Source organism: Gavia stellata, chromosome Z, assembly GCF_030936135.1.
Source record: "Gavia stellata isolate bGavSte3 chromosome Z, bGavSte3.hap2, whole genome shotgun sequence".
Lineage (NCBI taxonomy): Eukaryota > Metazoa > Chordata > Aves > Gaviiformes > Gaviidae > Gavia > Gavia stellata.
Window position 1 is genome coordinate 43,695,336 of NC_082637.1, and position 15,188 is coordinate 43,710,523.

General features: G+C 41.8%; 1 protein-coding gene across 13 annotated transcripts in view; it reads left to right on the forward strand.

Annotated features, from left to right (window-relative positions):
* The window catches only part of LOC104261011 (transducin-like enhancer protein 4), a 97,277-nt gene that overhangs the window by 45,464 nt on the left and 36,625 nt on the right, over window positions 1–15,188 (forward strand). For 6 of the 13 annotated variants that reach the window (XM_059833515.1, XM_059833525.1, XM_059833522.1 and 3 more), the window contains 2 exons: window positions 8,774–8,975; window positions 9,389–9,405. In XM_059833515.1, the coding sequence (XP_059689498.1) occupies window positions 8,774–8,975; window positions 9,389–9,405 (219 nt within the window). Of the gene's footprint in view, window positions 1–4,294; window positions 4,300–5,847; window positions 5,858–8,770; window positions 8,980–9,388; window positions 9,406–15,188 lie in introns of all 13 variants that reach the window. The other 7 variants (XM_059833514.1, XM_059833521.1, XM_059833517.1 and 4 more) reach the window with 3 other exon arrangements.

Sequence of the window (15,188 nt, forward strand, 5' to 3'; positions counted from 1 at the left end):
TTTTTGAGGGAATTAATTAGAATGTAAATAATTCCAGGTTCCATATGTACAGAAAAATTGGTATGAGGATGGACTTTAAATGCTGTTGCTACACTTGGAAAGGGCTGCCACTGTTGTCCTCTTTTCCTCCTATTTTCAGCAGCTGTGGTAGCTACTGAATTTGTATTGGTCTGTCACTATAGGAGCAGTCAGTAACATTGCAGTGTGAAGTGCAGACCACTTATTACATCTCACTGCCAATATGCTGATGCCAGAGGCCCTGCTCATTATGCTTAAGTAAGTGCATATGACATGAGTGTTACGGCTCACATACTGTGTCTGATCAGGCAGGAGAGCTGACTTCTGCCTCCATGTTTCTCAAGGTTTTCCAAACCCTGGCACCAAAGCTATGTGACCACCATATCTTTTTTTAATTAGGATTAATCGGTGCAGATAGGAGGAGTCCTGTGGAGAATTTTCTTCGTGTTCTACAGCATGAACACATGCAGTATTTTATTTACGACTTATTTTTATATGCTCTCACTTCACACACAGTAGAAAGGACAAAACGCTGTTGCCAAGGTGGTCTGTACTCCAGTGTATGGAAGCTGTCTCCAACCAAATAGAGATTTGCCATACTCCATCAGACTCTTGGTCCATTATGAGCTATGTATTACCTTCAGTGATGGCCTTATACCAGTGCTTTGGAAAAGAAGAAAAAGTGTATAAATGTTCTGTTTGATTTTGAGGTATTGTGGAGGCAGGGTTTTCCCAAAAATGCTTCATTGCAAAGTCAACAATGTTTATGTACTCAGTGGAGATGTAGCGTATTTAAATATGTACCCTTCCTGGACAGTATAGCCTAAAGACAGTCATTATTGTGTCATGGTTTCATACCACAGAGTTCTGATATCACCCCTAAACAGGGTTGTGTGTTTGTCATCTAGACTTCTCCCCAACCACACTTTGTAGGCTGTTGCCTACAGCTATGCATGAGAACCAGGACTCCATACAGTGAATCAGTTAAGCGTTTTCTTTTCTTCAGGTACGTGGGTAGTTCTTTTGGTGTCTTAAGTCTTAAATGCAGGCTAAAGCAAGGGGTTTAGTGCTTAACTGGAATGGACGCTGAAGTACTGCATAAGGAAAGTATTTCCAGATGTTAAGTTAATCCATGAAGAAGGAATTGAAGAGGTCTTAAATTTTTAAATTGTCTGATACTTCAGAATGCTTGACTTCTGTTAGCGAGGCAGTTCCTTGCTTATTGTTCGGTGAACTTTTCACAGATGCTTTCTTAGTATATGAATGTATCACAAGCATTGATGAACTTGCTCCAGTAATGTTTTGAAACAAGGGAGTACTGCTTTCCCCGTTCTACCTTTGGAAGAGGCTAAGGCAAAGACAACTGATTCTTCCACAGTCTCAGAGTTGCGACATAAATCCAGGTGATTTGATCCTTGACAAGACCTTCCTTTGTCAAAGCTGCTGTAACTGGGAAACTGCATTAAAGCAAAAGAAATCACTTTAGGTTTCAGTTATTTGACTAATGGGCACTACATTAAGGAGACAGAACACTACATCTCTCAATGAAATCTACTTGGAGAGAGAGAATGGTATCCACGTGTCCTAACACCTAATGTTGACCTGTGGGAGGAGGCTGCTTACCACCGAGAAGAGCGGGCATTACAGTGCTCTGCACAGGACCAGAGCCACACCGAAAATGGCAGTCTTTAAAGATGCAGAATGGATTGAAAGAATGCAATCTAGGTTTTTATCCCAAGCAAAGACAGTTTACTGAAATCCAACCAGCGTACGTTTGTGTGTTGTAAGCATGATGAAACACAGCGTTAGCACTTACAGAGTTGTTGGAGCCTGTGCTTCTCAGTAATTGCTATTCAGAAATTCAACTTGCTAAGGATTGACTTTAAAAGATGTATTAAACAAATGCATGTGTGAGATGCACGAGATGCATCTCTTTTATGCTAAGACTACATGGCTGTTAGACTATACCTTGTGAGGAAGCTTAGAAGTGAATTATAGTTGCCACGTTAAAAGCTCTGGTGATAGAATTGCTTATAGATTTAGCAACTCAGGTCTCTCTGTGACCAGTGGCCTTACTTAACTTTTCTTCTAGCTTTTATTGTTTAAGTCATTACACATCTCAGACGGTACTTTTTTCACTTTTCAGTCATGTTTATGTAACTCAGGATTTCAGTAACTTTTTCATGTGAGGACCCTAGAAGGTTATTTAGGACTCTGCTGGAAACACCATACGCATTGCTGTCGTTTTCTAGTTCTAAAGAAAAGGACGAAGATTCACAAGGTCACAATGGGGACACCATTTTCCTACTGTCAGTCCAGAGGAGAGAAAATCTCCGCCCAGTGTCTGTGCATAGGACATGAATGGAGCACTTGAATAAATAAGGTACTTCAACCACTGTGCACCTACATATCCAGAGCTGATTTTTGCCATCTTTTCATCTGTAACAGAAGACACCCAGTTGCGGCCACCGTTACTCTTTCCTCTGCATTGGTCTTTGTGAAAAGGTTTTCAAGTGGAGGTTTGGTATATGTGGCAAATTTCACGCTAGTGTCAGTCTGTAATGGTAAGACCTTGAGCTTACTTGCATTTGGTGCTTTCTGCCTTCTCATGCAAGAGATGTGGATTTTCTTTTCCTTAGCTAGCAGTTGGTGGGGGAGAAGGAAGGAGAAGAGAGCTTAAGGTTTATGCAAGAATTTCTCACCTTTATTAAATGATAATAGGAAGTGATTCTAAAGAGCTTAATTCTTCCTCCGTCCACCCTCACTGTGAAATTGAGATGGAGAGAAGTCCTGCAAGCAGAAGAAGGAACTACTGAACCCCAAAATTTTGGGGGAAAGTGCACTTGGCCTTTTGCGGGGGAGTAGGTTTTTCCTTTATTAAAAATGCTGGCCTTTTCTACCACAAATCTTTTATTTGGTAGTGGGTTGTATTAATTTTTTTGTTACTTTTGTCCTCTGTCTACACTGTTTCACTGAGCAAAAAATAGTTGTAAGGGGGGAAGGGAGGACAAATGGTGAAACTTGTATCCTGACAGATGTTCCTATATATATGATTAAGAACGGAAATGTGCTCTGCATATATTGCCTTTCATCCCACAATATGATTCGGGAGTTGGCTTTTTGTTCCTAGATCACTTAGAAGATCTTTGAGGCAATTTGTAGAGATATGATTCTGATAGTTTCTTTGTTATTTATGTAAGAGTTCTAAATGCTCCCCTTCTGATTAATGACAGCTCTTGATTTTTTTTTTTTTCCTTCCCCCCATCGTTTTCTCAGTGGAACTTGCTTTCCTCCTGTAGGATCAGCATCCTCAAAGGCAGAAATTACTGGTTCTCAGAGAGTAAGAAGCTTGGCATTTGCTTTTTTTTTTAAAAGGATTTTTTTATTATTATTTGTCTCGTCCTTATTCTCTCTCCTTTTTCATTGTTTTTCATTCTGTTTCCTAGAATTTGTCTACTGTGTGCATTCATTCCCCTTTGTGAATGGAAACAACATCTGTGTTTTCCAGTAGATCAGCTGCATATGAGTGTTTAGAGTTCCCACCAGTCTCTGATACCTTTCTTTCACACTGGGCGTGTTCATTTGCAAAAGGATCACTTTCCCTTGGAAGAGTAAGGATAGTAGGTTGCTCTAGCCTACAACTGTACCACAGTCTCTTTTATGGCAAACCAATCATATGATATATATGCATATAGCTCCAGGACCATTCCACTGGAGGAACTGCTGCATGACTCTCTTTCTAGGCTGTTTCACTGTGTTGTATCTTAACATCAGAAAAACCTTTTTTGTAATGATATGCCAGCAGAGAGAGAACTGTACAAAGGAAGTACAAACAGTGCACAACGCATCAGGGGTGCGAACAGGCATGATAGATAAAAATTCATGTCATTCTAAGCACACTCATAACTGTGTGTGCCAAAGGACTTCCTTTTCTTGCTGGTCTTTAAACCATTGACATTGATATTGTGTACTCTCGAGCCATTGTTTTTATGTGTTTATTTCCTCTTCATCTTGGTTACTGTTTTATCTGTATGTTATCTTACTAATGATTCACTTTGAGCAATCAATCACTTCATATAACAAATTTCAAACAAACAGTGAAGCTATTTTTTCCACATTTTTTGAGATCCCCTCCCAGCAGTATTGCGGGTATGGGTAGTGCACACGTGTATGGATGTAGAATATCTTTTTGAGATACTAATTTGTTAACGTTATAAATGTCTTCAGGTTAGAGGAGTATGTTCAGGTTGTTTGGATAATGGCTGTGAGCTTTCAGGGTCTGTAAGAGGAAAAGTGGTAGATTACTGTGACACAGAGCTGCTTGGAAAGTATCCAGTAAAAACTTGAACGTTTTCCAGGAAAATAGGCTTTGAATGTGCTGACTGTAACAAGAGAGCATTAGAAGGTAATTTGTTAGTGGGTTTATTATCACATTTTCCTTTAAACTTGATCTCTTAAGATGTGTTGGGAAAAGAATTAAGCTAAGCAACAGTATTTAGAATTGCGGTTGTAAAAATTAGTGGTACTCAGATAATCACCTTTTGCAAAGCCTTTTTACCCATTTGTTTAGACATGGCTTTGGAGTTATTTTACTCTTTACTGTAGACTGCCTAGAAGAATATACAGAAAATTAAGAAAACCTCAAGAGATTACTAGCAACCACATGTTATCTTTGTTTGACATGTGTTGATATGTCTTGAAAGTTTTACTTTAGTTTTTACTACTGAGCTGATTTAAATGGCCATCTTTCTAAACTTATTACCAAAAAGAATACAATTTTCTTTTTTGTCTTCTTTCTGATTGCTGGGTTTACCCTTGCTCTTAAATTTTTGTGTGTTGGGTCTTTCTTAAAAACATTGCGATCTAATTTGCAATTCTGTAGGGCGTATTTCTTGGTAGCTAACTGTTGCTGGTTTTATTTTGAAATAGTTATGGAGAACTTACAGCATAATAAAGCTTTTGCAAGTTTTCACATATTATGCATTGATGCTGAAAATGTATGCTTGACTTTATGCATACTATAGTCAACTGTGATGGGATTGTCTAAAGTTAACCATATGCTATGAGTTCATAAATAACATGACTAAGGATAACAAATTAAAAAGAGGATGGAGGAGTGGGAAGTGAAAGCATTACAGCAACATCAGAAAAATTATGTGGTTGCTCAGTTGGCTCAGTTTCAGGCTTCCCTTGCAAGTTTTTAAATTGTGTCAGATTTTATGATCTAAATTCATGGTCTAGGCGGAAATGAATGTAAACTTTCTTCCATAGTGGACTATTTCTGTGTGGGGAGTATACCGGTCAGTTGTCTTACTCTTCCGTATCTTTGGCATTTTGATGACTAGAGGAGACGACCTTTTTTTACCTCTTTGTAGCACTAACCTGATGCCCAGTGGGTTAAGGAATTGCCCATGTTTTTATAACTTTCCCTGTAACCAAGCAGCTGTGTACAGGCCACCCAGGAAGCTGATGATGCTCACCAGTGACACCCATGGACAATGGAAAAGCAAAACCAAGCTGTGAATGTTGTGGGAATTTGAATATAGTAATAGATATCAAAGGTCTGGAAATGGCAGTTAGAGATGTGCTGTCACTTTGTCTTTACCTTCCCGAGCATGCCTGTTAGCAAACAGTGCTTAATTATGCAATCATATACTTTTTTTCCTTTTGCTCTTTCATATTCTGAGAGCAAAAGCCTGCCTAGTGTTTCACTTGAATTCTTGTCATTTCTGGTTTTGCAGCAGTGTCTCACTTCCGCTGTACAATGTTGCTTACCGTGTTGGAGGAGCTCATAGTCCTTTCCTGTACCAATGCAATCCTGGTCCACAGTCCTCCTTCTGTTGCTGAACTTCTAGTCCTACCCGAGTCTAACAGCACGCACAACATTGTCCATGTCTGTGTGGCACGGGCATGCGGGGCTACACTGGAATTTTGGGTGTTAGCTTAGATTTATTTAACAGTCTGGTTTTCATACCAAAGTGTTTTCTTTGTGCCATTACAATGTGACTAAATTTCACCAAATTTCTGCTGTATCAGTGAATGACACTTTTGTGGCTGCAGGGCCATGTTCTTTCCAGATTTCATGTTCCCATCGTTTTCCATGGAAGAGCTTGGTCTCTTCAGAAGAGTTCTCCTTGGCAGGAAGGCTGTGGGTCTGGGGTTTTTTGTCCTACTCTCTTGAGTTATTTTCAGAGCTCTCAATTCAACTTGCAGTGAAAACGTGTTGGTTCTTGGCCAAGAGGGACTGGGCCAGCCATGCTGTCCTGGGTGATCTCAAGCCACTAAGCACTGTGGTGTCATTACCCATACTACTCTTAATGCCCATATTAGGTCTGGGAGGCATTAATGACATCCAAGGTGCAGTCTGTGCTGCTGTCTTGCTGAGCTGTGCAGACAAGTTCCCAATAAAGAGCAGTAAAAAAGGGGATTTAGTGCAGTTTTCTTCAAGCACTTCAGAAACCATCCTATATCCATAGAAGAGGTCATATAATGCAAATTGGGTAGGTCAGCAGGCAGATCTGTATGGATTGTACAGTACTGTGCAATGAGCGTCCCTTACCTGGTATACTTTGGTCAACAGTGAAATAATTAACAAGGGGAAAACTTTGTCACTGTTGATATCCTCAGGCTCTTCTCAAAGCCTTTGCTTCAAGGCATTGGCAGATTCAGGCAGATATCTTCTTGCACTGCTTTATAGTACATTCTCAAACAGGAATGCGAAATCCCTTGTTTAAAATGAGACTCCAGAAGACAGATTATTTCATCCCTCCTTTTCTTTCACTCACTCTCCTCCTCCCTCACCAAACCCAGCATGCCAGATTGTTTCCTTGCTGTAAGGCAGCCCCATTCAAACCCTGAAGCTAAACAATACACTCTTGGCTCTTGCTTTGTTTTGTTGTAGCTTATTTAAAATTCTGAGAAACGAAGAGTCCTTCCATAAGAGCATCAAGCAAGCAAAATGTGTTTGATACTTTCTACGAGACAGAGCACGTGCTGGTATGACATGGGTTCGCAAGCAGGGAAAGGATTGAGCCTTGCCTTTTCCACCTGAAGAATCTTCTTTCTGGTTTTCTTTTTTTTTTGTGCTTTCCCTGCCCCCGCCCAACCCACCCCCTCTTTTTTTTGTATTTGTAAATTTTTTTTTGTTCACTTCCCTTTTGGATCATTCCTCTCCTTTCCCTGGCACTGATCCGGGTCTGATGACATATGCGTGACAGTCTGATTCCACCGCCTGGGTTGTATTTCCAGGAGTAAGAGAAGGATCTGTACTTTCACAGGGGGGTGTTGAGGGAGGCATGCGTGCAGTGTGCTACACAAGTTACGTAGTGTGCTCTATGTGACTCACAGTCTTTTACTTTCAGCTCACCCTTATGTAAAGATTCATGCTAGAGAGGGGAGGGAAAAATCAAATGAACAGCATATTGTCTCTTGCTTGATTACAGGGCTGGGTTGTGAGGTGGGAAGTGAATTTTGATTCAAGTGTAAAACAAATAAAATTAGGACTTGAATCTTCGCAATTGGGAATTTCAAATGCAGTGTTTTTATGCAAAGCAAGTTAAGTTTTTATTTCTTCTTCTTCCAAAGTCCTTTATACAGACGTGCAGGGGGGAGAACGCAATCCTAGAGAACTTCTGATTTGATTTACCCTGAGTCCTGAGCAGTGACTGCTTGAAAATGAAAAGAAAATTTCAGAGCTAATCTGGTTACTGTATGAACAGAAGTTAGTTGGACGGTCAGTGGGCAAGCCTTAGACCTGAACAGATCTCTCTTGGGGTTTATTTAACATAACTTTTTCACCTGTTTGTTTGTTTTTTGGTTTTTTCCTCCCTCCTGCCTTCCCATTCAGTAGCAACAAACAAACCATCTACCCCACAATGGTTAGTATAGCACAGAGCTTGATGCAGCCCTGGTTGAGGTCAAGCACTCCAATTCGAACCTCTCAAGGGCTTTCTCTATGTGTTGCCAGTGTACTGGTAAAAATGACTTTAAACTCTTGTCAGCGCAGTTACTGGTGCATGCATCACAGTCCCACTCAAATAAACCTGTCACAACACGGAGTCAGCAGCTAGAGAAGAGTACAAGGGCAGGCCTCTAGCTTTTCATTCGAGCATCACTAAACGTGCACAGAGTGCCCAATTATTTCAGCATTATTGAGCAAGCCTACAGGAGGACCCAAGCCTTGCTACATTAGATTTTCTTTAGTAATTTGCTCAAGTACCGCTGAGGACACTTAAAGGGCTTAAAACGGTGGCTGCAACCAGTTTCCTTTTCTGGATTGTTAATTCAGGTTTTCTCTTTCAAATTAACTCTCACTGCATGCTGTGCGGTAGTGCTGGGAGAACTGTTTAACACTAATTTTCTCAATTTTCAGCTTTTTTTTTTTTTGCATTATATAACTGCTTTTATAGTTACATATGTTTTGATTAGACCTGTACGTGGTGTGTTTCTGCTAGAAAGAGTAAAATGTAATACCTCTGTCTGAGAAATAAAAATTTCACCAAAACTGTAAAATTCCTTTCCTTTTTTTTTTTAAATTTTTTGTATTGTTCTTTTAATTCCGCCTGAAGTTTACAGATTGTGTTGTGTCCAAACATATGGACGTTTTTAAAACGCCTAGAATGTTTGTGAGAGTTGATATCTGGATTGATCAGATGCTTTGGTTGATCTGATCAATCATGTTCGATGTGCAGGATCAATCGGACAACCCCTGGCTCCCCGAACAAATTCAATATCTGTGTTTCGTTTTTCACAGCAGCAACAACTCCAGGCCCAGCATTTGTCACATGGACATGGTCTTCCTGTGCCACTCACTCCGCACCCCTCGGGCTTGCAGCCTCCAGCCATCCCACCCATTGGCAGCAGTGCTGGTCTCCTGGCACTGTCCAGCGCGCTGGGGGGGCAGTCCCACCTCCCAATTAAAGACGAGAAAAAGCACCATGATACTGATCACCAAAGAGGTAGGTGCTGCCAGATGAGTGTGTGGCTGTGTGGCTTCATTCGTTCCTCTTTCATCTTTCTTTTTTTTTGAACTCTGCTCTCATTAAAAAAAAATATGAAAAAAATTTTCACAAAAATTCCTAGCTAATTGCTTCAGTATTTATTACCTAGCAGTAGCCAGAAATTGTGTTCAAATGCTAGAAATCTGGTTTTATGAATCTGGCTGTATAGTATTAATAATTAACTGTACAGAAAAGTTAACATCTGTGCAATTTATTATTTAACAGACATCAGGATTCTTTCTTCCAAGTATGATAAATGTATGATTTTATGTAAACTAACTAGTACTTTTCCCTTTCTCTCTCCCCCCACCTTCCCATCCCCTGCCATTGCCTCCTCCCCTCCTTGTGCACGGGGCCTGGTCTGCATGCAGACAGAGACTCCATCAAGGTAGGACTCTATTTCATAGGTGTAAGGGGTGGCTTGAAAGAGCTGTGTGCTGCATTTTTCTAAAGTGTGGCCCAAAGTGGCGGATAAAGTCATGAACTGAAACCGAGTTGTAACGCTCGTGTTGACCAGCAGAGCCCTGCATAGAATGTGCATCACACTTAGAAAGTGGCTGGTATTGGGGCAGGTAGGATTGCAGGCAACGTGGGTTTGGTGGAACAGCATTGAGGCTGTTCCTGGATATAAGGAAAGGGCTGCCCGGGGTCTCTGCCCAAGCTTATGAGACAGAAAGAATTAGCCAGTAGTTGTAAGTCATTTGGAGGCGGTAATTCTGTTACGTCCTAATAATGCAGTTAGGGAAGGAGAGCTCCATCGCTCGCAGCGGAGAGGTGGGGCGCTGCCTGCTGTCCTTGCCAAAGCAATTGGAGAGGAGCGAGCTGCCGTTCCCTAACCCGACGAAGGTGGTACTCACATGGAGGATCCTGCCTTCCTTTTCCAAAAGTTAATTTTCAGGCTCTGAATGACTCTGCAGTGTACGTGTGTACACCATTCTGTGAGTGGTAGTGTTCAGAAGTAGATGTAATACACACCTTGCAGTTCATGTAATTCTGAGCGTTCAGTGATGCATACAACTATGATTCAGCATATGTGCCTGGATACTTGTCCATACTGGATAGCCACCAGAGTCTCTCAGAGGCTCCTGGGGTTTTAATGCTGCAACTGGGGAGGAGCATCTTGGCCCTGCCCTCCCCTGGATCAGTCTGCTGCCCTCACTGCTGCTGGCAGTTTACCAGCTCACAGCAGACCCAGCTGTTGCCAGCTGCACAGTTAACTTGCCCAGCTCCGGGTAGCTCGATGTAGTTACAGAGTAGAGCCTGAGTGGCTTGCACAATTTTCAGGAGCATAAGATTAAGCCTTTTTGTAGGTGATGGTGAATGTGAAATGAAAGATAAACTTCCTTTACAAAGGGCAAGAACTATGCCCACCTTATTGATTACTTGCAACCCATTTGTCAAGTGTTTAGTGGTGCTTTTTTTAGGAAGTTGTAATTTATTCTTGGGTTTGGCCAAATGGCAGAAGAGATGTTCACAGCATGAGTCTTGGGCGTGTTAGACAAGATCACCAGGAGCTTGCCCCAGATGGCATTGGGAGGAGCACGGTGCCAGACACAGGCTTTGCCCCCACCAGAGACCTGTCTGGCTGGGCTGCCGTGCAAGGGGCTATGCCTTTGCTTCTCCAGCAGCTCCAGGTGGGGATGCATCCCACAGCCTCCCCCAGCCTGCCCATTCTGCCACTGGCAACTCTGCCACCTCCCAGCCGAGTGCAACTGAGCCGATGGTTGTCAGTTTTGCTGTTACCCACATGGCCCTGCATAACAACCAGGAGCTGACAGGAACTGTCAGTTTTCACTGTGAGCAGCAAAGGCACTGGAAGCTGTCTGTCTGCCGACCTAGGACAGCAGCACGTCAGATTTCACTTTAGCTGTCTTGTCATGATGGCTAGAGACTGGGATTATTGCTTTGTGCGGCGAGGCTGGGTGCAGATTAATGATGATTTGCGTAGAACACCCCCTGTTTGCTGTGAACAGATAGGTTTAGTCCATTTTCTTTTTCCTGCACCCAAACAAGTACAAGTAGGACAGATATCTGAATGTGGGAATACAAACCCACCTGGTTTCTTTAGCGAGTTTGCATACCTGTACAGTTGGAACCATGAATGTTTCACTCAAGAAAGTGAATGAGGAGAACTGGTAGTATATGCGAACTGCTGTGTTTAAAAAAAATGTGTGTTTCTGTAATGTCTGTGGGATGTTGGTGTGTTTATGCTGGCATGGGCGTTACAGGGAGTGTTTATACCAAAAAGGCTGATTTTTGACTGGGAATGATTCAAAGGCAATGTTATTCATACAGCTTCCAGAGGGAGAGGAGGGTGTTGCTACTTTGTGCCAATTTACTTTGAAATGATAAGTAGATGTTTGTCTTGCACGGTGTTCAGGTTGTGAGTTGGCTTGTGTGTCAGCATTATGGGGCTTGCTGCCAGTTTTGCAAGGTAAAATAGTTTGCTAATTTCCTTAAATGTTTTCAGTGATGCCCAGAGTAGCAGTTAGTCGCTTGTTTGATCGATCTGTCCTCCCTTAAGTGGCTCCTGGTTAAGAGAGACTTTTTATGATTGTCTGCTGTGTGACTTGAGATGGTTTTTGTCAGCCAGAACCTGCCAGTTGCCAGCAGCTGGAGTCTGTGTGCTTGTATGAAATAATTTATTCATGCAGGATAATGCTCCTTAACATTTAACAGGTAATGAATGTGACATAAATTTCCTTCTTGCTTTTAATTTTTCCCTTTCCTCTTCTAATGTGCAAACAGGCAGCTCTGGTACTCTAAATAGTAAGTAATTTTTGGCCATCTGTCAAAAGGAAATTTCAATACAAATTTAAATTAATGGTGCCTGAAATTTTTTATAGCTCCTCTAAAAGCCTCTAATGTGCAGAAAATTCTGAATCTGCTGGTAGTAATTAGTGTAGCATGTAATGAGGATATGGGCAATGTTATACAGCCCCAGTGTAACGTTTTGATATGGTAGCAAAATTTTGATTTATACAAGGTTGTGCCTGGGTTTAATTGTGAGAGACACTTTAAAGTGTTTTCTTGCTGATACAGATTATTAAGCAGGGCAGATTTTAGAATAGCTCATAAAGTGTAAATTTACGCTTTAGCGTACGATTCTGATAACAAAGGTACCCTACACATTTCTACAAAGAAAGGAGTTTGGCTGAAGTGTCCCATTTTTTGCCACCACTTACAGCACTTTGGATTTGCTGGACAGTTGTCTTCACGGAACTTTCTGTTCCTAGCTGTGCTGATCCTGACCCTCCTTCCTGGTTCAGCCTGAGGAAAAGGCAGTTTGCATCACTCTTCTAAACATGACATTTTCTGCCTGGTAAGCCAGACCAGGCTTGCATCCTTCCTGGCACCTCCCTGGAGCGAGCAGTTCACCTTCCACATAACAGGAGATTGTCTAGGAGCTATTCCTAAATAATAGATCAGCGTCGGCACAGCAAGCTCTGTGGAGAAGGGCGGCTTTGGAAGCTCTTTGATTTCGTGTTGGATTCAGTCCCCCAAATCCTTTGCAAAGTTTGAAGTGTGGGAAAACTCTAGATGTGGTAAACTGGGTCACAGGAGAGCTCTTTGTGCAGTGGCGAGGCTGAGGAGCAGACAAAGGGAAGGGAAGGGTGGCAAGCGCCAGGGCTGTGCTCAAAGTGCAGCCATGGCTTAAGGGCTCTGAGGGAATATGATTTGTTTAGACACAAAGACAAACAGCTCTATAGTTAACCGAGCAGCTTTTCACAGAGGACTCGGTGTGTCCCCTTTTCAAAGCAGTGAAACTTCTTTCTTTAAAAAAAAAAAAAGGATTATTCTGCAGTGGATTCTTGCTTGCTAATTGCACCCCGCAAGGTTTTTTCCACCTCCTGCAAGAACTGCTGATGCCCTGGTCCTCACCTACCCTCTCTGGAGCAAATGTAGTGAAAGTTTCCCTGACCCTTAACAAAGTCCCTTCTGTAAAACGTACCCTGTGAAGAAGCTACAGAATTATTTTGTGTGCAAAAGCACCACCTGGCAGAAAGTAATCTAGCGCTAGCAGTCTCTTCCCGTGGTGTTCCCCGCGGCAGCTGGGGTGACGAAGCCCACAGATACTGGCTGGGTTGCGGGCCTGCCCGAGGCAGCTAGGATGTCCCTGAGCAGGTTATTCAAGAATCTAAGAGTCTTCTGAATCGCTGCCTCATGCACAGGATTCAACTTGTGTAACTTTTTACCGCATCTGTTGTTAATCCAGATCTTTTTGTTCTTTATACTCATGTGGTGTGTTGCCTTTCTTTGTTTTCTTTGGGTTTTTTTTCACCTGAATGGTAAATTATTTGGGGCAGAGACCATGCCCATACCAAGGCTTGCCAACGTGGTAGAGACTCTGTTCATTTTGGTGCTGGGGGTTACCGTTTCAGCAGCAACAAGTGCCAATAATTAAAAGTTGCAGTCTTGAGGCAGGAGTAAAATAGCCTGTTTGAGACTGCTCTGGAAAGAAAAGAGTTTTAAATGACAGGATTTGAAATAATGCATCAAATGCAGGTTTGGGGTGAGTTTTTGTCCAACGTGCTAGCGTACAAGGAGAAGTCTGTCAAGACAAATTCAAGTGGGTTTAACAATAAAATTACTTTTGCCTTAATCTGTGTGAAGGCTAATAATTACACATGTGGCAGATACAGGGAAAGTGAACGGTTGTGATTCCCACGTTCCATTTATGTTGTGGTGGCAAGTGCTCCAGTGTTTCTCAACTTAGCTGCTCGAGCTGTTAGCCACTGTTAAGTGTTTAGACCTCTGTTTATTTAGTATGTAAGTAAGAGTAAGCTGCTTACTCCTGCAGCTATAATTTGATACTTTAAAATAAAAAAGTTGTGTAAGTGTAATGCTTCTGGAAGGAACAATGTTGTTGAAAATCAAAATGCCCAACATATATTACAAGACTTTGGGATATTACCAAATGTAATTACATTGTTCGGACTTTGTTCTTCTGCTGGTAGAGGAACACCGCGTAAACTGCTGTGATGTACTGCTGTGGACTTTGTCTTGTCAGGTTTCTTTTAGATGAGACTTCCTCTAGAGGCATGAGTGTCCAGCCAAATGTCTTTGCATTCAGTATGTAATTAATGAGCCAAAGAAACATAGTTATCTGTTACACACCTAAAGAAATTTACAGAATTTATTTCCTGATCGTTTTGTTATTTTGCCACTTTAATACCATTCAGCTGACAAGCACTTCACGGGCTTGTTAAAATCCAGACGTTTCACACTCATGTCATGGATTCTGTTCGTGCCTTTCTCCGTTAGGAAATGAGGCTTTGCGTGTATTTTGCTTTCCGTAACGATGAAGTGGTAGTTTTAAGCTGAGCATATTTGAACTAAACTTTGCTCCACAAGAGTTGTATTTTTGATCTTTGTGGGTGTTTTGGGGGTAGCATTATCAAAATACAATGAGTAACTTCTGTTGGCTTGTGCTGCAGTAATTTCTTCAGTATTAATTGATATCTGCCTTTAGGTGTATAAGCTGTGCCGAATGTAACAGGTGCCCTAATTCCAGAAAATGTGTTGTAATTGTTTGTTTGTGGAACAGATGAATAAATATCTGTGGGGCATAGCTGGTCCTCAGGTGGTGAACGTGAATGGATTAATGATGTGATTGGGTGAGACATGCTTGTTTGTTGCAGTCTCGTCCAGTAACTATCTGCTGAAGCAGAACAAATATTAATTAGCAGGGTCCTGTTTGTTGTCTCGGTCTATCTTATGGAGCTGATTTTTTGGCACTGCTTTTTTTTCTTAATAACCTTTTCATGGCTAGACTTGTAGCATGTCATTCAAGCCCTCTAGTTTTTAACAGATTTTTAGAACACGAAGCTGAACCTCAGGTATGTATCTCCCTGGTGTGTTTTTCTTCTTCTTTTCTCTGTGCCCCCGCACCCCACCCCACCCCGAGTTTTACATTTCTTTCTTTCATTCAGTGTCACATCATTTGCCTTTTTAATGAAGTCGTCGGGGAATTTTAATTTAGTGTATTCGTGTGAAAGTAACAGCACTTATTCTTGTATCAAAGAATTAGCTGCTTCTGCCATTTTTGATGGCTTCACATCCTTTACCCAATAGCTTTTTTTTCCCCGCTTCTGTGTATTAACTGTACGCTGGCCTGTTACCTTGCACCCTTTTGCCAGTTACCACAGGGTGACTCTTATTCGGCAGTGT